A 22,043-nucleotide genomic window follows, 5' to 3' on the forward strand; every position below is an offset into this window, starting at 1 on the left:
ATTATAATTGGAGATAGAAGGAGACAGATTTGAAATAGCAGAAGAAGATAAAGAAGAAGACATGCTAAAGGGCGAAGAGGAAAAGAAAAGAGGAGAAGATCCATTATAATTCCTGTTTTGAACAATCTCATCAATTGGAGTGGAAGCATTGAAGAAGAGAGAAGAGACACAGCTGGACAGATCAGAGCTGCATTTAGCGAGTGTGTCGCGACCGATCCAAAAGGCAGTTGAAACGCACCGCTTTGGAATTCGACTGATTAACTGAGAAGAAATAAAATGGAAGAGGAAAAAGATGAAGAAGAAGACGATGATAATGATAGCGATGACGATTTTCACTTGAGTCATTCTGCTGTTTCATTTCTTCTTTTTCTTCAATATCTTCTTCTTCATCGGTTGTTGTGCTTTCATTCATTCCAATGGGAATGATGTCTGACGTGATGAGTGCTGCCCTCAAAAGCGACAGGTCGTCTTTGCTGAGAGAGAAGCAGTCGTCGATGGTGAACAGCACGAAATCTCTCAGCTGATCGCAGGAAACGAGATGGATGACTGGCTGTGGGATGAGGGGAAACATAGCAACAATCGGTGGAATGTGTGTGGGAAAGGACAATAGCTCCGTTGGTGAAGAAGAAAGTTAAAAAGAAGAAGATGGTGAAGAAGGAAAAGATGCTGTTATAGAATTGGAAATATCAATGAAGAGTTAAAATAAAATTGAAAAATCAACAAACAATAACGGAATTCAGAAAGTGAAAAGATATTCACAAAGATGTGTGGAAGACAGAATGCATGACATAGAAGATATGTTGAAAGCCATAAAAGGACTTCGAACATATTCATAGAAAAGAAGTGAGATTGTATTGAAAAGAGCAACAAACGCAACACATATTCTCCTTATCGTTTACTTCCATCACAAATATTGCTTTCAGTTTCCTCATTCAGATGTTCTTCTTTTTATTTGCTCATTGACATTAACGCTTTTCAAGAACGATCTTAAAATATGCTGTTTATTCATGAAAATATTGATTGATATTTTTGTGAAAATCAAAAAAGAAAACAGATAATTTATTGTTTTTTTTATATTTATTGAAAGTATTGTGAAATGAAAACACTTTTGTCAAAAGGCTAAATAGTTAAAAGAGCATTAAGAGCTTCTAATGATAGGGAATGCCTTCTGTCACCAGAGATCCTTTTCATTCTTGAAAAAATACGTTCACAGCTTGCTTCGCTGCATGGAGACGAAACTAATGAAAAACAGATGTTTGAGTATATAGTTTGAATAGGTCCTTTCTTTGTGATCTCTGCGTAAAACTTTTGTATGTCGTCTTCATATATGAAGCTTGGTGCTTCATTCAAAAATTCCAGAAACAGTTTGAAGCATATATCTCTGATTTCTTTCGATTGATTTGATAAAACTGTTGTAATATATCTTTCAAAACTTTGTCTAATTCGTGTATCCCAGCAAGATGATATGGAACACACCACTTGATCACAAACTTCTTTCTCTTTTTCTGGTTCCAGACGGGAAATCAAACTAATCTTCTGGTTTGAAAACAGCACCTCCACATCATCTGTCCCATATTCTATTTCATCTGTTCCCTCTTCCATTGAATCTTCAAGTGAGTCATGAGAATTATCTTCGAAAACAAGCGTTTGAGAAGATGTCAAGCATGTTGAAGAAAAACTTTCAGAAGAAGAAGAGCAGGAGGAAGCAGCTGAATGAATTGAAGAAGATTCATTCATGGTTTCATCTTTTTTCTTTTCGCTTTGTTTGAAGGGTTCGGACATAAAAAATTCATCATCTTCTGAACAATCTTCAGCCATGCATAAGCCAAACAAGTCCTCTTCACTAGACTCTGTCTCGCTTTCTTCACTTTTGCTTTCCTCTCTTGAAGTTTCTATAGTTTCAAATTCTGAACGCTTGAAATTGGACACCGTGCTGATAATGCAGTGAATTTCTTCGATAATTTCAATTGATTGAAAACTTTCATCTTCCTTGATTCCATTTCTTATCAACTTTGTCATCGGGACACAATTGTCCTTTATTTCATGAAGTTCATCTGACACATGGTTCAATGCTTCAAAAAAACAGTCGTTTGTTAAAGAATAACAAACAGATTGATGTTGTTGTTCCGTAAGACTTAGAGATGAATGATTTGAAACATCTTTTTCATTATGATCGGAAGAATTTGTTTTTAATTGATCCTTGAACGGTCGCTTTGAATCATTGCTTGAATTTGATATGGTTATATTTTTTTCTTTATCTAGATGATTGACGCTTGTTTCAATTGACGACGAAGATGATGGAAGTTTGGATGAAGTATTTGAAGCGCAAATGATAGGTGAACGTGTGAATGATGAATATTCCGAAGCTGAAGAGGATTGTTGTAATGAGATTAATTGCTTAGGCTCTGAATTCAACGGTAAACAAGAAATAGATTTTTCTGCTTCAAAAAAAGAAATTGAAAATTTATTTCGAATGTAATTTTGAAGTCCTGTTGGAGACAATACATACGATAATGATATTAACTCACCAGTGTTCCCGGTTAACATGTAATTATGGAATATTATTATAAAATTAACGAAAACATTTTTCCATTCTGTTTCTTTAATAAATGAAAGATTTTTGATTCCATATAGCAAACCGAATGCATTCAGCACCTTTGGAAAGACATTTCCCATCTTTGTTCTTTCATTTTCCATTTCCAAATGTAATTTTTGAATTGGAAAAAGTAGAAGTTCTGTGATTATAATGTTTCTTATTTGATCGAATTGTAATAATTTTTCGTGAAATATCTTTTCTCTGTTTTTTCTTATAAAGCAACAAATAGAATACAAGCACAGCCATCTCGTTTGAATAAATGTCGGACATTTCCGTTTCAAGGATTTTTTCATAGAAGAAGTGCGGGCATTTTTTGCAAATTCTGTAATTATTGTTTTCTGGTTCTTCAGAAAAGGGATTTCAGAAAACGCGTGAACAATAACCAAATTCAACAAATGATTCATACAGTAAACGAAAAATGGAGCAGCCTTTAAATTTTCTATTAGTAATTTTTCATTATCTTCCATTGGAATTGTAATATTTTCAATTGCTTTTTTTTGAGGACTTAAGCCATCCGAACAAAAACATCGAACATGCGCGTTGATTAGTGCCAGTTCCCGAATTACTGTCCAAGCTAGTTTTCTGTACTGCTTTGCATTGTTGCAGCATGGATATGCTTTCCAAAACACTGATGATGCATTTGGTACCAATGGAGCTATCGTAACAACTGTGCACTTCTGATTTCCCACAACACCTGAATCCATCATAACGCACACGCCCATTCCCCTCAGTGCTGTATCACGCTTCTGTTTTGCAAATTCACTGTCCTCAATAACCATTCTTCGTATTTTCTTTCTTGTAAGGAATGGGAAAATGTTTGACGGAGACAGTCCTGGATTCATTTGAGATAAATGAATTAAGGCTGTGATAAAATTATTAAATTCTTCTGAAGACGCTGATAAGAAAGATATGTTGCAATGGCTTATTATTTTCGTAAATAAAGTCTGTAAATTGGTGGATGTGCTCTGAATCAGTGTTCTTTCTTTGCTCTCCCTTATGCGATCGATTTTTTGAAGAGCTTTCTTCTCTTTGAAAGAAAACATAATGCGATTTTCTAATAAAAAACAACGATGATTTCTTATTGCAACGTAACTGCGACGACCACTTGTTCCACATGTTTGATTACCACGAACATTTGGGCATAAATATTGTTTATGATATTCTTTTGTTGGAGAGCCATCAATGTTAGAAGGAAAAAATGTAATCCATATTTGATTATTGATGACCTCTAAAGATATTCTGGTTAAATATTCATTACTTTTCTTTGGGTGCTTGTAAACTTTTCTAATATTATCAAAGCAAAAAAATATTAAAGATTTAGCAACATCATACTTGCTCCTTTTTCATATGATCCCACTTGCTCCAGTTTTAGAAAACAACATCCGTGATTGTTCAATTCTTCCATTTTTCTAGCAAAAGCCAGTTTCTGATTAAGCGACACAAAAAATCATGCTTCAATTATCAAAACAAACGAAGCTAGTTATTAAACGCACGAACTATTTGATTATCCACCAAGGCATTCTGAAATTCACTTAAAAGATTTTCACATTCAAACATGTTGGGTTTTGACATGAAAATTTTTCAAAGTCAAAAAAAGATCGACCAGTCTGTGACTTGGGCAATTTTCAAAAAAAACTGATCCGGTCAAAACCCATAAACGGATGCTTTTTTTCTAAAAAAGTTTTTTCAGATTATTATATATTCAATAAGAATTTTTTTTTCTTTTAATCTTAATTTTTTTTTTCATTTTGAAATTATAAAGTGCATGAAAAATGAACTGTTAAACTTATGTATTATTTAAATAAAATTTAACTGTATTTTGACTTCAATCATTTTTAAAGTCAGTCAATAACAAATTTTCCAAAGTCAAAAGTCTGAAGTCACCCAGGCTTATTCCATCCATAACTTCGATTTGAAAATATTGAATGAAATAATTGTTTAAAAAATAATCATCCATTTAAAAAAATGAATTATCTCATATTTTTTTTTTCCAAAAATGGCTGAATTTCAATTTCTGTCATCCAATATAATTCAACAATTATCAATTTCTGAATGAAACCAGAATTTGTTGTGTACGTTGATAATTACAACTGGCAGATACTTTTTTATTAGCACAATTGCAATCATAAATAACGAATATTTTTTTTGAAAGTTGTTTATGATCATATATTGTGTAATTTAAATTGGATCATAGTTTATTCATAAAATGGAAAAAGAATTGGAAGAAGTTGAAAATGCAAACATTCCACAGCAAATTTGTGAGTTTGCAAATAATTTGAATGAGAGCCAGCGAACAAAATGCATGGACCTGTTTTCGAGATGCGCTCCTTGTTTGCCTTTGCCATCTGAATTGGAACAGTTTGGAGGAACTCTCAGTGTTTCCGAAAAGGCCGCATTTTGGCAAACTATTTCTCGTTTGCAGAGCCAGCAGGAAAGCAATGAGCCTCCGTCAAGCTTGCCTACCTTAGAAATCGATAATTCGTCTCTTCATACCATGCCTGCATTTGAAGAAGTGGGCAATGCACGCCCTGCTACCGCTGTCGTTGGTGCCGGAACAACTGCGGTTTCGGGAGATCCGGCTCCAAAGAATAAGTGGGAACTGAGCTTTGTTGCACCAATTATCGATGAATTAGGCGTTCCGTCTCGGAAGTATTTTTCTGATCTTGTGAAGAAGTCCCCCGTAGTTGGAGTGGATGAAAACGATAAGACCCCTTATTCGAGCTCAACAGAAGTTCAACGCGCGGCTGCAAGGATAGCCATCGAAAATAACACTTTTCAGAGAGACAGGTTCCTGGACGAGGATCAAAAAGCTATTATTTCTGCATTCAAGCGGGAGTGGGAAAAGGACAAAAAACGAGTAGCGTGCAACAAACGATATTGCATCTGTGAGACTACATTTTACATTTATATAAGCATTATATTTTTGATTTGTCTCATTTTCATAATGTTAGCAAGCTTAACGTTCGGAACGGAAGCGCCAGTTATCTCCTTTATTCCATTTATTGTTGTTGGGGTGTTGCTTGTTGTACTGCCTATGTCGCTGTGTGCTTGTGCTTACTTCTGTGTTGGGCCAAATTATTGGGGAAAAGTTAGAGATTTGACATCAGATGAATTAGATTCTGTTCTGAGAGAAATCACAAGGCCGTGTGTGGAGCAGAGGGTGAAAGATTGGAGGAGGAAAAAGGAGTGGAGATGGCTGATGTCAAGGAAAGAAAGAAAGGAGGAAGAAAAAATTGACAAAGAGGAGGAAGAACAAAAGATAAAGGAAGAGAAAAGAAGAATAGAAAGAGAAACCGCAATAGAAATGGAGATGAAGTCAAAACAGGCTCTATCAGAAAGAGGCAAAGAATCAGAGAACTTGATATTTAGTGGTTCGTATGAAGCTAATGCGGCTGCTGTGGATGTTGGAACAGGAGCATTTGACAAAAATGAAGTTTATTAAAACGCATATTTTAGAGCAACGAACAATTGATCAAGAAAACTTTTTATTTTGTTTTTATGTATGTTCGAATTAAATTCAGTTAAAAGATCAATTGGTTTTTGTGAAAAATCATGTCTTTATTTACACTTTATATGTTCAAAATTCCAAACTTGTTTTTTTTTTTTTTTAATTTTATTTTATTTTATTTTTCGACTGGAATTTAGAGATTTGATTGATTTCTTTCCTTTTTGAGGTGAATTATTTGTATGTTGAAGTATTTGATATATATATATATTTTTTTTCCTTTAATATTTTTTCAAAAATTTTGGTTTTTTTGTTTGTCGTACCATAATGTTGAATGTTGGAGTGTTTTTGATATGTATAGGGTTATTGTAAATATTGTGATACGATACACGTTGACTTTATTTATGTTATGTGCTTTTCGAGCAACACGGAATAAAGTTGAGAGGGGAATAGTTTCATTTTAAACAAGATCAAAAGAATCTATTTTGATACATAAGATATTGTTTTGTTGACTGAAAAGCAAAGCATTTTTGGATAAATATCGAAGATTACTGCAAAATAAATTCCACTCAAGATTGAAATTTTGCTTTATATTTTGAAAAAAAGTTATGAATATGAAAACGAGAGAGATGGAAAAGCTATCACTAAACTGAATGATTTGTCTCGAAGCTTTCTTGAATTTAAGAAAGCATTTTCAAAAAGAGATTACTCTATGAAGGAAAAAAAAAATGTTATTCGATTGATTAAAGCAAAAATCAAACCAATACGAATCAATGAAAATTGTTTCTGTTCAACATTCACCATTTTTCATTCATTTTTATTTTATTTTATTTTTTTTTCCCAAAAAAATAAACAAAAAAAGGAAGTGAACATTCTTCACAGCTCGCAATATTCAATTTCAACAATAAGTTGCATTCAGATCTATTGCAGGATCAAAATGATATTATTATTAAATGTATGAAAAGCAAATTTCCCCTCACGCAAACATTCCGATTACAACCAAAATACAATACAAACAACACCAAAAAAGAATTAAAAAAAAAAAATAAAAAATCTATTTCATTAGAAAGTTCACAAACAATAATAATTCTTAACAGTTTCTTCTCTGTTCAATAACTTAACTTGAGTTTAAAGGCTTCAAATAAATATAGTAAATAACAGTTGCAAAACCTGATAATTAACTTCGAACAGCAAAACAAAGAAAGCCTTAATTGAACTCATTATCGCACTCAAAAAAGCTATTAAACTTTTAAAAAATATAAATCAAAATCAAAATAAGGCTCGTGAACAATAAAATAAAAATCATTACGTTTAGTCATCGTCAAGTGTCAGAGAATAATCAATCATGCACTCAATGTAAAAGGCCCTGTCAATCGTTCCATCCGGATTCTTTGGTATCTGATCGAGAACCTTTTTGGCATCTGATAACGAAACCCCAAAAGTGTTGGGAAGAAGTGTAAGTGCATGCAAAACATTAGTGGGTTCGTAAGGCTTCGAAGGATCACTTGGATGCGGAGTGGAGTGGAAGTCCAACTTCTTTCGCAGATCTTCTCTTTCTTTTTCAGATATTTTCTTTTTCGGATAAAAAGGTGAATGACTAAAGCCAAATCCTTGACTCTTCATTTTTTTACTTCCAAAATCGCTATGGCCAAAGCTATCATGATGACTTTCGTGATGAGAGCCCCAACCTCCTGATCCAGAATTCGATCCCCATCCGTGAGATGGAGGACCAGAAGGAGGAGCACCCCATCCAGGGCCTGAAGGGCCAGCAGGTGGAGCTCCCCAGCCGGGTCCCGAAGGCCCAGATGGAGGAGCACCCCAACCAGGGCCAGATGGCCCGGATGCAGGGGCCATCCAAGCAGGAGGCGAAGGCCCAGAAGGAGGAGCCCCCCAACCAGGTCCTGAAGGTCCCGACGGTGGAGCACCCCAACCTGGAGGTGGAGGTCCGCATGGAGGTGCGCCCCAGCCAGGTCCAGACGGTCCAGTTGGTGGAACGCCACAACCAAATGGCGGTCCTCCAGTTGGAGGAGTCATCGTTAAGCTCATTCCAGGCATCCCCATAAAGCCTCTCATTGAAATCTGTGAACCTCCTCCTGAAGTTGGTCCAGCAGAAACGCTCATTCCCGGCATTCCCATAAAACCCCCAACAGAAACTTGAGATCCTCCATCTGAAGTTGGTCCTGCTGACATCGAAAATCCTGGCATTGTTCCCATGAAACCTTTCATCGCTGCATCAGGAGTTGGAACGGTTCCCATTGTTAGATAATACATGCACGCTCCAACAAAATCATCCTCTGAAATATTTTTATCTTGAAGGGTCAACAATCTGTGTATTGTCTCTGCATCTTGATCTGATATTTCTTTTCCACACTTTTTAATTGCCTTTGCAATGTGTTTGGGTTTTATCTCATCCCCAAGTCTCTTTTTGTACTTTCTTCTCAAAGTCTCTTCATACTGTTGCGAAGACATTTTACAAATTTCTTTCAAAATAGATCCGAACCATTTGCGTAAAACAACAAAGAAAAAATAATTCTATTATTATTGGAAAAAATAAGTTAATTCGACAAGGCAAACTATGAAAGGCAAACATTTCACTAAATTTTTTCTGATAGTGTGCATATCGTTTATTTGTGGGGATGACTGATTTTTTAATTTTTTCAAAAATTTTCAAAAAAAAGACTATTTGGTGTGAAATGATAGTTTTGGAGGGAAGAGTTTTTTTAATTGTGTGAATTAAACAAATTATATTATTATATATTGACACAAAACTCGAGTTCAATGGAACATGGGGTGAAATACTCTCATTAATGAAAAAATAACATTTGTTTCAATCTTTTTCTGCAATCATTAAATTACAACTCTCGAATTCTCTTGCAAAAAAACGCAAAAATATTCAAAAAGCAAAAAATTTCGTCCAACATGAATGATCCTTTTAGAAACCATTCTAAGTTAATATTTTCAAAATGTTTATTGAAATAAAATGCCATTAAATAAATACTTTCATTTCACAAATATAGCCGCAATATTATTTATTGAAAAAAAACATCAAAATTTAAAGAATATAAATAAAAATTTGGTTAATAAAAATAAAAATAAAAATTAAAAAATAAAAAATAGCTTTCACGTGGAAATTCTTCTTGCAAGATTTTTAATTGCGAATGTTTTCCCTCTGTAGGCTAATTCCTTCAATTGATTTACCACAACTTCATTGCTGTTCCATCTTGCCTGAATGTTTGAATCAAAGCAAACTTCTTCACCATTCGCAGTGGTTAAAAGAGAGAGATAAAGTGCACGCATCGTGTATATCAAGACAGATGTGTCTTTGTCTGCCAAAAGTGTTTCAAGAGTTGCTAAGCCTTCATGGTTATTGAAAAATTTTCGGTTATCTGAAGGAAATATATATAAATATCGAATAAATGAATCAAAAATCATGGAATAATATAAATGGAAAAAAATAATGTTTAAAAAAGAAAAGGGGGAAAAAAAAAATAAAACAGAGTAAAATAAAATAAAATAAAAATAAAAATAAAATAAAATAAATAAATTCTAATTCTCAAGTTTTTTACCAAAACACACCAACACATTCGTTCAAATAGCAGAAAGCCTGTGCACAGCGCCTGCGAACACTGACGCTGTCTGAAGAAGAGCGAACAACCAAGTTCTTCAGAATTGGCATCAGATACTCATTTTTAATCTTCATTTTTTTGCTAATCAAACAAAATGCACAAGACGCCCGCTCGTCAATGCACCTCATCACTTCCTCCTCTTTCTGCGTTCGCAATTCAATCAGTTTTTCATCATTCAGCTCTGATTCTTTTCTCCGCCTGCGTTTTTCATCTCGCTCAGCCGCTGCGTCTGCATCGATCTCTGCAGAAGAGCTGGAATTCGACTCACCAACTGCCTGATTTATTGTATCACTTGCATTTCCCTCATGTTCAGAACAGAGGCCATGGCTATCGACTTTGTTTCCATTTCCTTTAGCTTCTTCTTCCCCATCTTCTTCCTCTTCTTCTTCTTCTTCTTCCTCTTCTCCTCCTTCCTCCACGGGCAGCCCAACCCTCCACCTGTGCACCATCTCCACCAGCCCCACCCACTGCTGCATCGATGAATCTGCCCACGTGTTGCGGAAATACACTGCATAGCTATTCACATGCAGCTGATCCTTCTCTACATCCTTCGCATAGATCTCCAGCGTGATGTCGCTGTCTGCTCTGAAATGGTCCTTTTCATAGGCTGCCTGCTCAGCTCCCCGGAAAGCAATGCGATGGAGACACTCAACACACAGAAGAGGCACCTCCATGTCAATCTGTGACACCGCTTTCTCTCTCCATTCCCTCCACTCCCTCTTCACACGCCCCTTCGCACTTTGCCCTCTTTCAAGTGTGTTTGCAGAGGTATTCTCTTCTTCTGACTCAACTCCATTCTCCTCTGTATATGCTTTCTTTCTTTCATCGCTTTTCATCAAACTTTTTTGTTTCTTCTCTGACTTGTACAGCGATATCCACATCCTCATCTCCTCCTTGATTCGGTCTCTGTGCGCATTGACTGTTGCCACAAGGCGGGTGACGAGGTAGCTCCGAACCATCCGCTCCAGCACCGCCTTCGAACTGGCATTGCACAGCAGAGGAATGACAAACCACATTATTGATGATATGTTCTCACCAGATCCGCTGTTGCGAATGATGTGTGAGACAAACGAGGAATCTGAAGGAGAGGAACTGAGGAGCGGGCTGCGTGAAGACTGAGAAGAAGAAGAAGAGGAAGAGGAAGAAGAAGAAGACTGTTGATTCTGTTGTTGGCGTTGGCCTTCCAATGCCAAATGGTGTTTGGGATAAGAAACAAGCATGAAAAACAGGTTAGCCAAAGAAGAATTAGCGAACGTGTCAAGATTCAGCGTCGCATCTGGCCCTCCACTTCCAAAGCACTCTCGTCTGCCTGCAAACACATTCACAAACACAATCAGCACAAAACACACCACCTTCGCCACAACTGCATACTCCAGTGGCGATGGGAGGGAGTTTGGATCGTACTGCGGGATAGGAGGGGGGATGTGCTGCTTCGAAGGGAGCAGAAGCGACAGCGCCTCAAACACAGTTTCGGCAGTGAACTTGCGCAGGCGCTGTTCTCGAATCACCACACGCTCCTCATCCTCGTCGTTCAGCACAGCCAGCAGCATCTCTTTCTCACTCAGCGGGGCAGATGAAAGCAAAGAGCGGAATTTGGCAATCAGATCTTCAACTGCATCGTCGGCTTCTTCTTCGTCTGCAAAGTGCTCAGCAACTGCAGGCTTCAGCCCTTTTCTAAGGCGCTCTATGAGTTCATCTTCAGAAGCATTCAGTTTCTGTTCAAGTTTCATGGGCATCTTCTGTTTAAGCACGATTTCTTCGATGGTGGGCTTGTGGACAACAAGGAGGCAGTTGAAGAAGATGTTGATGGCATACAGCCGGATTTCTGGATAATAGAAGGAAGCACCCAGAGAACTGGATATGCAGTGAAATATTGCGTTATTTTGTTGGATTTAAAAAGATAAATACATTGAAAGATTAATTTAATTTGAAAAAAAGAAGAAAATTGAGGGGTTTTTAAGTTGATAAGAAGAAGAAGAAGAAGAAGAAGAAGAAGAAGAAGAAGAAGAAGAAGAAGAAGAAGAAGAAGAAGAAGAAGAAGAAGAAGAAGAAGAAGAAGAAGAAGAAGAAGAAGAAGAAGAAGAAGAAGAAGAAGAAGAAGAATATTAAAAAAAAAGATTGAACCAACAATAATATTGAAAGGCACACTTGAACAATGAAAAGAACATATACACAGTGCTTTCGCTGATGATGATGTCTTGATACTCTGTCAGATGCGCAAGTGAAGCAAACAAGAAAATGGATTCACAAAAAAAGACATAGAAAAATAACAATTTATATTGAAAATCGTGTTTGATAAATTACAAAAGAATACATAAAGAAATCCATTTTTTTTTAAAAAATACATACATACATACATACATACAAACACACACACACATATATATGTTTAAAAAAAAAAAGAGTGAGAAAGAGAAAGAAAGAAAGAAAGAGAAGAAAAATATTTTCCGAAACATTCACACACCTTTAAGCTCGGAAAGAGCGAACAATGCCTGGACCGCCCTCAGCCTGATGTCCATTTTAGTAAAAGTCAGCGCCGTGTTCCAGAGGGACTTCACGAGTGGCTGCATCACATCGATAGAGAGAGCATCCGGATCGAACGGGGATGAAAGCGAATAAGGAGACAGAGACAGGAGGAAAGCGAGAGAGACGCTGATGATGTCGCGGTGGACGGAAAGGAGATGGATGCTGCTCGTGACATTATCCTGGGGAAGAAGAAAAAAAATGGAGAAGTTGGGATTGAAAATAAATAAATAAATAAATAAATAAATAAATAAATAAATAAATAAATAAATAAATAAATAAATAAATAAATAAATAAATAAATAAAAAAGCAGACAGAGAAAGAGAAAAAAGGAAGAGAAAGAGAAAGAAAAAGCAAATGTATATTTATTAATATAAAGTAAAGTTAATAAAGATATATTTTTGTATTCTTCAATCCTCCACTGTCATCTCTCCAATAAGCACACATCCTTCTCTGTGCCATCCACATCTGCTGCATTTCTGTCGTATTCGGACAGAAAACAAGCTAAAAACGAAATCAAATCTAACTCCTCCATTCTTTCTCTCAAATCGATTCTCGGCCTCCTGTTAGCTCTTTTTCCATCTCCATATCCTCCTTTTTCTTTCTCTTCTTTCTCTTCTTTCTCTTTTCCCTCTTCCTCATTCTTCTTCTTCTTCTCCTCCTCCTCCTTCTCCTTCTCCTTCTCCCCTTTCTTCTCCCCTTTCCTCCTCTTTTGACACTCCTTCCACTTCGCCACACTCAAGTTCTCCACCACACCCATCACATACTGCTCCACCATAGTTAACTCCTTCAGCTTCTGCTTCTTCTGTTCTGAATTGTCCTCTACGCCATCCACATAAGACAGCTCAGCTGCCGTGCTCATGAAAGCTTGCTTAACCCTCTCCAAAAAGCGCAGCTCCTTCGCATCTGCTTTTGCCTTTGTACAGTTTTCTTCTGCTTCCTCTTCTCCTTTTCGCTCAGCTTTCTCACCTTCTGCACTTTCTTTCTGTGTGCTCCCTTCATTTTCCCCGCAAACAGCTGCTTTCAGCTCGATGCGGAGTTCCTCATCTCCACACAGGACTTCAACCAGATCTTCAGCGGTGACTCGGTCGCTTCCAGTGTAATTTGCAGCAAAGAGAGACACATTGAACATCACAGCCACAATCACCTGCATGTGCATCACTACATAATCCTGCACTCTTCTCCCGTCGAAGTAGTCGGTCATGTCCAGCAGCTGCTGCAGAGCATCGGAACACACAATTGCCGGCAGAAATTTGCGGAAATGGCACAAGTTGCACATCAGCTTCTCGGCTTCTAGCGCGCACAGCGGATGTTCGATTGAAAGGCCTTTGGATATCACACGCAAAATATCAGACGCAGAGAATTCAGGAACTTCGGTGAGATTTGTGCTGACGTGCTTGACTATTTCGTGAAGCAAAGAATATTGCTCGCCTGAAGAAATATCATTTGACCTACAAAAAAAAAGAAAAAAAATTCATGTTTAAATTGAAAAATTATCAAAAAAATATTCTTGAAAGCAAAAACAATGTGATGAAGGTCAAACAATAAGCGAGAAATATAATGTTCAACGTCCTGAGCTGGGGTGGATGCATGCTGCGATTTAATCTAAATGAAAAATAAATTTTTTGAATGAAGCAATTTTGTTCAAACCGCATTAATAGCAAGAAGATTTGCACAGGCAGAATCTAAACTTGCATTACTCTTTAAGGGAACCATTTTCCTATGAAGAGTATATACGATAATTTCTATGTCGTTCTAAAAAAAATGTGTTCACAAAAATGAAAAAATAATAAATTGACAGTTCACGTATCATACAATATATGGATGTGAAGGATGTTTTTTCAACACTCTTATGCAGTTTGGGATAATTTTTGTTTGTGCTAAAGTTGTAAAATCTTCCATTTCTATTGAAAAAAGCGAAAGCTTTTGCAAAATTAGGTGATGCAAAGATTTTGACAACCTTCAATTATCAAGTCTCTAAGTTGTTTTATTCGAATTCCTGATGCATTGTCTTTTGGATTTATAATATCTATTTCAAACTGCATCCATTGTAATGGCTGAAGAAAAATTATTTCAATGTCATTATAAAAAAACAATTTTCTCATCATACAGAAATCCCGTACTGATGTTTCCCAGAGGGCTTTATATTTGCATCTTTAACCATCTAATTACACTCAAATTTCTCAAAAGATAAAAATGTTTAAAAAAAGTTGAAGGGTTTTGATCAAAAAAGGATTATTTCCTTCAAAAAACAAAATTGAAAAATCAATTAAATAAAATTAAAAGTCAAAATAAAACACTAATAATTAATAAAATGGAGAAGGTTGACGTTTTTGAGCTTGAACGTTACTTTGCCTTGAAGTTGAAGAATGTAGTGTTGAAGAGTTTGCCAACCTAGAAGACATTGGGGAAGACTCATAAAAGGATGAAGGGGAATCGAGAGAAATGGTGACGTGAGGAACTGCCGAGGGCTGTTTCTGGGGCAGTTTGTATCTCCGCCGCTTGAGTATGTGTGGCTGAGGAGAGAAGTCAAGGGTGATGTGGATTGGCGATGGAGGCGGTGAAATGTCTGAAGGCTCATCAGCTTCAGAGGGCAAAGGAGCTGTCTGTGAAGGCAGTGATGCTTGCTTATACTCTACTGGCACTGGCTGCTGATCTCTTTGCTGAAGCAGCTCATGGTCGGCTTCATTGGAATGGAGAATTGCATGTTCTATAAAAGAAGCAGGAAGAGCTTGAGAAGTTGAAGAAGATGAAGAGGATGAAGAAGAAGAAAAAGATGATGATATTGGAGCATTTTGTTTTTCTTTGAAATCTCTTTCACTGACTCCAATCTCCTTTGAATTACTTGGCTGTGGATGCAATTCATTCTTAGCTGTTTGAGTGTTGCTTTTCTTTGTCTTAGACGAATGCTCTGAGTGTTTTCGATGCTTTGGATGCTTCTCCTTACTGCTTCTTTTGTGTCTCGTTTTTTCTGCTTTTTTCGATGATTTTTTGTTGCTATCTGCATCTTTCGTATCTTCTGCATCAGCTGGATCAACTGCGTCCGCTGCCTCAGAAGCATCTTTCGCTTCTGTCTGCTCAGCAGCTTCCACAACTCCATGTTTAGCATCTCCCCTTTTCTTTCCCTTTGTCTCATTTTCATCAAGCAACTTGTCTTTTACACGCTCACACTCACAACCATCTTCATTATCCATTTCTTTCTTTCCTTCTATCGGCTTTTGCTCTTTTTCTGTGATTGTGGTAGCAGATGTTGAATACGATTCCTCTTGCACCAAAGGAACGGGCACAGATTCAATCTCTTCATTTTCCTGCCCATCGCATTGAACATTCAATGGTGTTGGTCTTTCAACATCTCCTTCTTCTCCTCCCTTTTCTTCTCCCCTTTCTTCTCCCCTTTCTTCTCCTCCTTCTTCTCCTTCTCCTTTCCTTTCTCCCTTTTCATTGCAAGCATCATTCCGTGTTGATGCAGTTATATCCTGCATAATTTCTCCCTCTATTTTGCTTTCATTTTTGACTTTTGCGTTCAGATCTTTCATCTTCGCCTGCTCCAAAGTGCTTGTAATTTCAAACTTTCTCAGAATCGACTGCAGAGAAGCCGACCAATCAATCCGCTCCTCAGCAGGCTTTTCTGAGTCCATAGCAAGCGAGGCGTAAAAGTCAGATTGCTCTTCTTCCGGAGAATTGAGGCCGGTGAAAGATAACTGAGATGTTGCAAGAAAGCTTGGCACTTCACTGGAATGGGAATAAGACAGACTCGAACCTGATGTCTGCTGCTTTGAAGAGGACCCAAATGTGCTTGAATACAAGCTTTGATGAGACGATACTGTTGATAGAAGAAATGACGAATTGTCGTCTGCGCAGCGATGAAACTCACTTGTCAAATCAGAATCACATTTTGGATTTGAAATTAAATTCGAAGAGTTTACCAGAGAAGAACTTGGATGATCCGTTTGAATCTTTTCTGGAACTTGCAAAGAGTTAAATTGTTTGTTGTAACAGCATGATGAAGGCTCATTTGAAATATTCGCTTGAAATTTTCTTGCTGGTGGATGTGAAAAATCATTAATGTACATTGAACCTGCGCCAAATTGATTATGCAACGAAGAAGATGTTGCTTTAGGCATAGAATCTGACATATAATTTACGTTACTTTGTTTTGGTCTGCGTGCGGCAGCAGGAGAAATTTCTTCAAGAAGTTTAAGGGTGTGAGATTGAGAATGAAGACGAAATGGATCTAATTCTTGATGCAAAGCTTTTGAGATAGATGCCGCAAACTCTGAAGAACTTGATTTTGACAGATATTCATTTGATGTATGGAATGCAGTTGTTGATGCAGCCATTCGAATATGTGCATCATCAACTAATGTTTGTTTCTTTTCTTCCTTCCAACGATTGAATCTATCTGAATTTGCATGTTGCTGTTCCAACTTTTTCATTCGTTCTTTTTCAGCATCGTGAACTTGTAGTTTTCTTTGAAGAGAGTTCGAAAAAAACATATCAAATTTATTAGATGGATTTGCATAAAGAGTCGGCTGTTGCAATTTGCCCTGATTGCAAAAAGGTGGAGAAGGAGAACTTTCACATATTGGCAAATTCATGATGGTCGTACTCCCTCAAGAAACGTAAATAACAGATATACAAAGAGAAAAAAATTGGATCAAATTTTAATATGGCCAAGTGATCATTACAAATCAATTCATAAATGATATCTGATGGAGAAAAGAAACTCAAAACCAATGAAATCTTGCTCAACGAAATAATAAAAGATTATAACCAGAAGAATATTTCTGGTGCCATTGAAAAATTGAAAAAAAATGAATATAACACTGATTTTTCATCTTCAGATGATTCTACTGATGTTTTGCTTAAATCTATCCTAATCTACCTTTTGAATAAGTTATCAGTACAACACGCTCATCTTTACGATGATGATAAGCCATTTCAGTTGTTTATTCAGGGGTTTGATTTCACAATTGGCAAATATTATTTTCATCTGCTTTGAAAATTTATAAACTTAAATGAAGGGGAGGAAACGTTCTTTTGTATGAAAATGTTATCTCTTTCATTGCATCAAAATGGAAACAAATGATAAATGGTTTTTTTGGCTTAATTGCTTATTCACTAATTTAAATACTGTTTTTAAAAATTAGATTTCCCTGAAGATCAACTTTCAGTTGCTGATATTGGAACAGGGTCAGGCGAGGTTATATTTCCTGCGATCGAAAAAGTTGGATGCCCAATTGAAATAACTACAGTTGAGCCATCTTTGGCATTTCATTCAAAACTCGTTTCAACGTTTGAGCAATTGAAGTCTCAATCAAAGATTGCTGATGTTCATTGCTTCAACAATAAGGCGCAGAATCTTTGGGAAGAAAAGTCATTGCTCAAAGATATATCAGAAAAGAAATTTGATATTATACAAGCTACTTTTTCGATACAGAATTTATCGAAAGCTGAAGATAGGAAATCATTTTTCCTTTGGGCCAAACAGCATCTGAACACGAAAGCGCAACTGTCTTTGTCTTCTGCATCACCTTCTGCTCCTCAAAAAACAGGCCAGCTGATTGTGATCGAATTCGATGTTCCAGAAAGCGGCTCAAATCAGCTCCCTCTTTGCAGAAGTGATAGAGTGAACTTTTTCAGAGAGGCATACGAAAAAGGAATTGGAGAATACAGAAACACGCCTGCATTCATGCCTGTAACTCAAGGATTCCTCATACCTGTCCTTTTATCCAAATTTGATGAGGACATTTTAAAGGACAGCATTGAAACGGAAAGTACTTCTATTGAGCAGTCAAAAGAAAAATGGGCACAAGAAATGAGAGAAGCAGGATTTTCACGTGTGGAAACTTGCTATCTTGCTCCGTTTTGGTGGTCGAACTGTGTTGCGATTATTGGAACTGTTTGATTTTGTTAAATAAAAAGAGATTTTTTTGTTTGCGGAATATTTTTTTCTAAATTGCAATTTGAACATTTATATTCACCAAACTTTCTTCGCTTTTTATTTTTAAATTCAAAGTCATCAAAAGAATAAAGAAGAATAAATAGCTAACTTTTTGAATGAATAAAGAGTAGTTTGCATGTTTGTTTTCGAATATAAAAAAAGATCATCTGTATGAAAAGTTATTTTACAGTTGAATGTGAAAGTTATGAACGTGAATTGCAAAAACTCATCTCTCCAAAAATATGATAAAATAAAAAAACAATAGATATGGTTCAAATTAACTGGTAGGTGCTCCAACAGTGCACTTGTCTGAAAAAAAAAATTAAATGTAAGAATTCGTTTTAAATTTCTTTGTAAAAAATAAAAATCAACAAACTTGATGATCCTTTGGTTGCAAGAATAAGTCCAACGATGACACCATACAATGCAAGAGCTTCTCCGAAAATAAGAATCAAAAGCATCCCAACAAACAATTTTGGCTGTCTTGCATTTGCTCTAACTCCTGCATCACCAACAATACCGATGGTGATCCCAGCAGCAAGAGAACTGAACCCAACGCAAAGCCCTCCAGCAAGATGAGCAAATGAGTTGTAAAGAGGGTACTCGTTTGTAATACCCATTCCAATAATAATTGCCACAATCAAACCGTAAATACCAAGAATACCTTTCAAAAAGAAATCGTGAAATACGAGAAAAGTATCTTTATAAAACGTATACCTGCCATAATTGTTGGAATTGTTGATTTGACGATGAGCTGAGGATGCATAACGCCCATCACGCAAACACCAACACCAGCTTTAGCTGTACCATAGCACGATCCGAAGTTTGCAAAAATTAATGAAGAAGCAGCTCCCATAAATCCAAAGAATGTGGTCCAAGATGGGCAAATTTCTGAAACAACAATACTCATTGATAATCTAAAAGAATCTGTTGATCAAATCCCAAATGTCGATAATTTTCTGAAAAATTTCTTGAAAATTTATTTTTTATCCAAGAATAGTGAAAAAAATAAAAAAATGTCTCAATTGATCGATTCAAATTCGATTTGTGAAAAAAACTTTTCATTTAAAACATTATTCTGAATCTCAAACAAAAACACAAAATCAAATTCTTATAAAAATTGTTTAGGTTAAAAGATCAGTGAGAAATTTTTGAAGATCTGGATTTATGAGCAGTTATGTTGATGAAATCAATAGTTTACAATTTGCATTTTATACGATTGACTTGTTTTAAATTTTTGTGAGCTCTTATCTCAAGAATTCAAATGCAGGATGTTCATTTATCCACAATAAGCACGGAAATTCTTGGGTTGATTTCAACGAAACACACATTTTATTCGCTGAAAGAGTTAATTTCTTCAGTGTTTTGTTTGAATGTTCGTGAGCTGTTGCAATCACAAAACGAAAATAGTCTTCAATATCATTTGTATGAATTAATTCGGCAATTTTCTTTTAGAGGTTCGGCAAATGAATTGGAGAAGGATGAAAATGAATTGCATGATGAAGGATTACAGTTAGAGATGAATTTTATATTAGTGAAAAAAATCATGCAGCCTCGAACAAATGGAAATGCAATTTATCATTCAGCAATGACTGCATTCCTCGCGTTACACAAGCACAGAAAAATAAATGAACTTCCCATTTCATTTGTTCAAGATTTTATGAGCTTGGTTTTGAAGCATCCATTGGACGGAAAGAATGATTTAGTTAAAGTTGAGCAATCTTTGTTTTCTTTATGGTGCACTCTTAGAATGAACGTGAATGAAATTGAAGGAGCAAAATGGCATAAAGAAATTGAATTATATGCATCAAAGATGAAAAAGAAGCATAATATTGCAGACGACTGTTTATTAATAACAGTTGAGATGCTAATTTTATTGTTGTCCATTGATTCAAGCTCAACAAGCATAATTACTATCTTTGAAAAATACGAATGCCCACAAGTATTTGCTCGAGCATTAGCCATTCTTAGAGAAAAGATAGAAACTTTTTCTGACATTTTGCCAGATGAGAAGAGCATTGAAACCTTCGATGAAGCGACCATTCATCAACTATTTAGAGATATGACCGAATTACAGCTTCTGACGCAACTCAGATTTATGATAATACGTGGATTGATGGAGATAACGTGGTACTTGACTGTTGTTCGATCAAAGACGATATCAGAGATGCAACTGCTTAGAGAGATTGTGAAATGTGGTTGTGGAGGCAGTATGCTTGATTTGACAACATCAGACTCAATGAGTGTCTTGCTTTTAGGCCGTTGGATTAAAGATGTACAGTGGAAAGAGTTTCGATTGCTTCAGGATGCGGGAGCTGTCGAGTGTGCGGCCATACGTCTGCACAAGAACAGGCTATACAAATATGCCGAAGAATTGTATTGGACTCTTCCAATAATTGAAAACGTAATTGACAGATCCAAAAACCTAAGCAAAACTCATGCCGTGCGAAGACAAGTGCGAGATTGCTTGGAAGAGGAGGGAACTGGTGATATTCTTGACGCTCATAAATATTGCATCCTTTTTGAAGTTGCTAATAAGGTTCAAAAATTGCACATAAAATTGCAACTGTTCTAATTATTTGTTCAATTTATTTTGGAAAAAACATGAATGTTGTTTATTTATTTTTCTTTAACAAAATCTGAAGATAAAGCCAAAACTGAAATGAAAAAGTGTTCGTAAACCTGACCCAAAAATGATTTTAAAAAAGATACAGCTTGTCCTTATAAATACAATTTTAAAAAAAAAATAGATATTAAATGAAAGATTCAGGAAGAATTGAAATTTCTTAAGAAATAATTAGCGTTATTTTCATTCATCGTAAATATCAAAAATTTAAAAACAAAATTAAGAACATTTTCAAATACCTTTGAAACTTGGGCTTAGCCGGGAGAATAGAAAATTCATTGGGCTGCAAAAGGAAAAGACAAACATATTTCAATCAACGCTTCAATTTGAATCAATTTTACAGTGCTTCAATAGGATGAATCATTTATCGGAACACTTTTAATTAATTGAGACCTGGTTTTTCTGGCTCACAAGAGCACATTCAAAAATAAAAACAAATTAAAATTGGAAAGTTTCTGCATATATATATATATATTAAGTACTCTTTTGACCAGAAAATTAAGGAATCAATTTATTTAAAGAGATCCTATTAATTCCTTTCACTATATCTTATTCTATTCATATCCATTATTCATCCTTTCTTGTCTGCAATTTTATGGATATTCCTCATCCATTCAGGTGGCTCTGTTTTGATGCTTGTGATCAATATCACACCATTGTCCACGTTTCTCACTGCAAGTGTTATAGGTGAGTATTTTTATTGGCACCAGTTTTTTTATTGGCACCAAAAATTATTTTCATTATCTTTATTTCATTAAAGCTCATAAATCTGTTTCATAACTTAAGAACAATAAACAAATAAAAATTAAGCTGTACGCCAAATATTTTTTTTAAAAACTTTCTCATAAAAACGATCTAATAATTTTTAACTTTTATATTTCGATCAATGTTTTGCTCGTATTTTCTTGACTGATTGCTGTTGCGAGTTTTTATCACGGAATTCGCAAAAACAACTGTATTTTCAGTATTTGTTACTTATTCGTTATATTTTGAACCATTTATTTAAGTATATTTTTGCATTTCACCACTTTTGTTTAAACATGCAAAATCAAGTGAATGTGTATGTTTTGTAAAAAAATGTCTAAGGAAATTGATAAAATAATCTTTATTGTTCATTGTACATGTTTTAAAAATTAACTTTAATTCAAAATTAAAAAGAAATCAAAGGATCATGTTTTTTAAAGAATTGCATTTATTTAAGCAACGACAAATTGGCAATTATCAAATGTCAAGAACTTTGTTCTAAATACACCTTTTATATATTTTCAATTTCATGTAAGTT

The 22,043-nt window shown here is 35.7% G+C and overlaps 7 protein-coding genes across 7 annotated transcripts; 3 read left to right on the plus strand and 4 right to left on the minus strand.

Moving 5' to 3' along the window:
* Positions 1–4,771: 4,771 nt before the first annotated feature.
* MONOS_12691 (uncharacterized protein) lies at positions 4,772–6,920 on the plus strand. The gene has a single exon (XM_067865330.1). It carries the CDS (start codon positions 4,803–4,805, stop codon positions 6,036–6,038), a length of 1,236 nt encoding a protein of 411 aa, XP_067723587.1. The 5' UTR covers positions 4,772–4,802; the 3' UTR covers positions 6,039–6,920.
* A 432-nt stretch (positions 6,921–7,352) lies between these two features.
* MONOS_12690 (uncharacterized protein) lies at positions 7,353–8,510 on the minus strand (the record flags this gene model as incomplete). Its single annotated transcript, XM_067865329.1, has 1 exon — positions 7,353–8,510. One exon carries the CDS (start codon positions 8,508–8,510, stop codon positions 7,353–7,355), a length of 1,158 nt encoding a protein of 385 aa, XP_067723588.1.
* A 175-nt stretch (positions 8,511–8,685) lies between these two features.
* Positions 8,686–14,364, minus strand: MONOS_12689 (uncharacterized protein). The gene is made up of 10 exons (XM_067865327.1): positions 14,302–14,364; positions 14,152–14,248; positions 14,007–14,095; positions 13,842–13,946; positions 13,735–13,796; positions 12,637–13,642; positions 12,132–12,372; positions 11,816–11,873; positions 9,618–11,521; positions 8,686–9,427 (listed from the first exon to the last, which is right to left on the minus strand). Exons 1-10 carry the CDS (start codon positions 14,353–14,355, stop codon positions 9,162–9,164), a joined length of 3,882 nt encoding a protein of 1,293 aa, XP_067723589.1. The 5' UTR covers positions 14,356–14,364; the 3' UTR covers positions 8,686–9,161.
* Positions 14,365–14,409: 45 nt separating this feature from the next.
* On the minus strand, positions 14,410–16,789 carry MONOS_12688 (uncharacterized protein; the record flags this gene model as incomplete). The annotated part of the gene is made up of 1 exon (XM_067865326.1): positions 14,410–16,789. The coding sequence occupies one exon, from the start codon at positions 16,787–16,789 to the stop codon at positions 14,498–14,500; it is 2,292 nt and encodes a 763-aa protein (XP_067723590.1). The 3' UTR covers positions 14,410–14,497.
* A 487-nt stretch (positions 16,790–17,276) lies between these two features.
* Positions 17,277–18,249, plus strand: MONOS_12687 (putative class I SAM-dependent methyltransferase; the record flags this gene model as incomplete). The annotated part of the gene is made up of 2 exons (XM_067865325.1): positions 17,277–17,286; positions 17,342–18,249. 2 exons carry the CDS (start codon positions 17,277–17,279, stop codon positions 18,097–18,099), a joined length of 768 nt encoding a protein of 255 aa, XP_067723591.1. The 3' UTR covers positions 18,100–18,249.
* On the minus strand, positions 18,245–19,063 carry MONOS_12686 (putative V-type proton ATPase 16 kDa proteolipid subunit c2). Its single transcript, XM_067865324.1, has 3 exons — positions 18,853–19,063; positions 18,512–18,799; positions 18,245–18,444 (listed from the first exon to the last, which is right to left on the minus strand). Exons 1-3 carry the CDS (start codon positions 19,043–19,045, stop codon positions 18,413–18,415), a joined length of 513 nt encoding a protein of 170 aa, XP_067723592.1. The 5' UTR covers positions 19,046–19,063; the 3' UTR covers positions 18,245–18,412.
* A 204-nt stretch (positions 19,064–19,267) lies between these two features.
* MONOS_12685 (uncharacterized protein) lies at positions 19,268–20,757 on the plus strand. The gene is made up of 2 exons (XM_067865323.1): positions 19,268–19,330; positions 19,380–20,757. Exons 1-2 carry the CDS (start codon positions 19,303–19,305, stop codon positions 20,708–20,710), a joined length of 1,359 nt encoding a protein of 452 aa, XP_067723593.1. The 5' UTR covers positions 19,268–19,302; the 3' UTR covers positions 20,711–20,757.
* The last annotated feature ends 1,286 nt before the right edge of the window (positions 20,758–22,043 follow it).

Source organism: Monocercomonoides exilis, assembly GCF_001643675.1.
Source record: "Monocercomonoides exilis strain PA203 chromosome Unknown scaffold36-1065637, whole genome shotgun sequence".
Classification (NCBI taxonomy): domain Eukaryota; phylum Preaxostyla; order Oxymonadida; family Polymastigidae; genus Monocercomonoides; species Monocercomonoides exilis.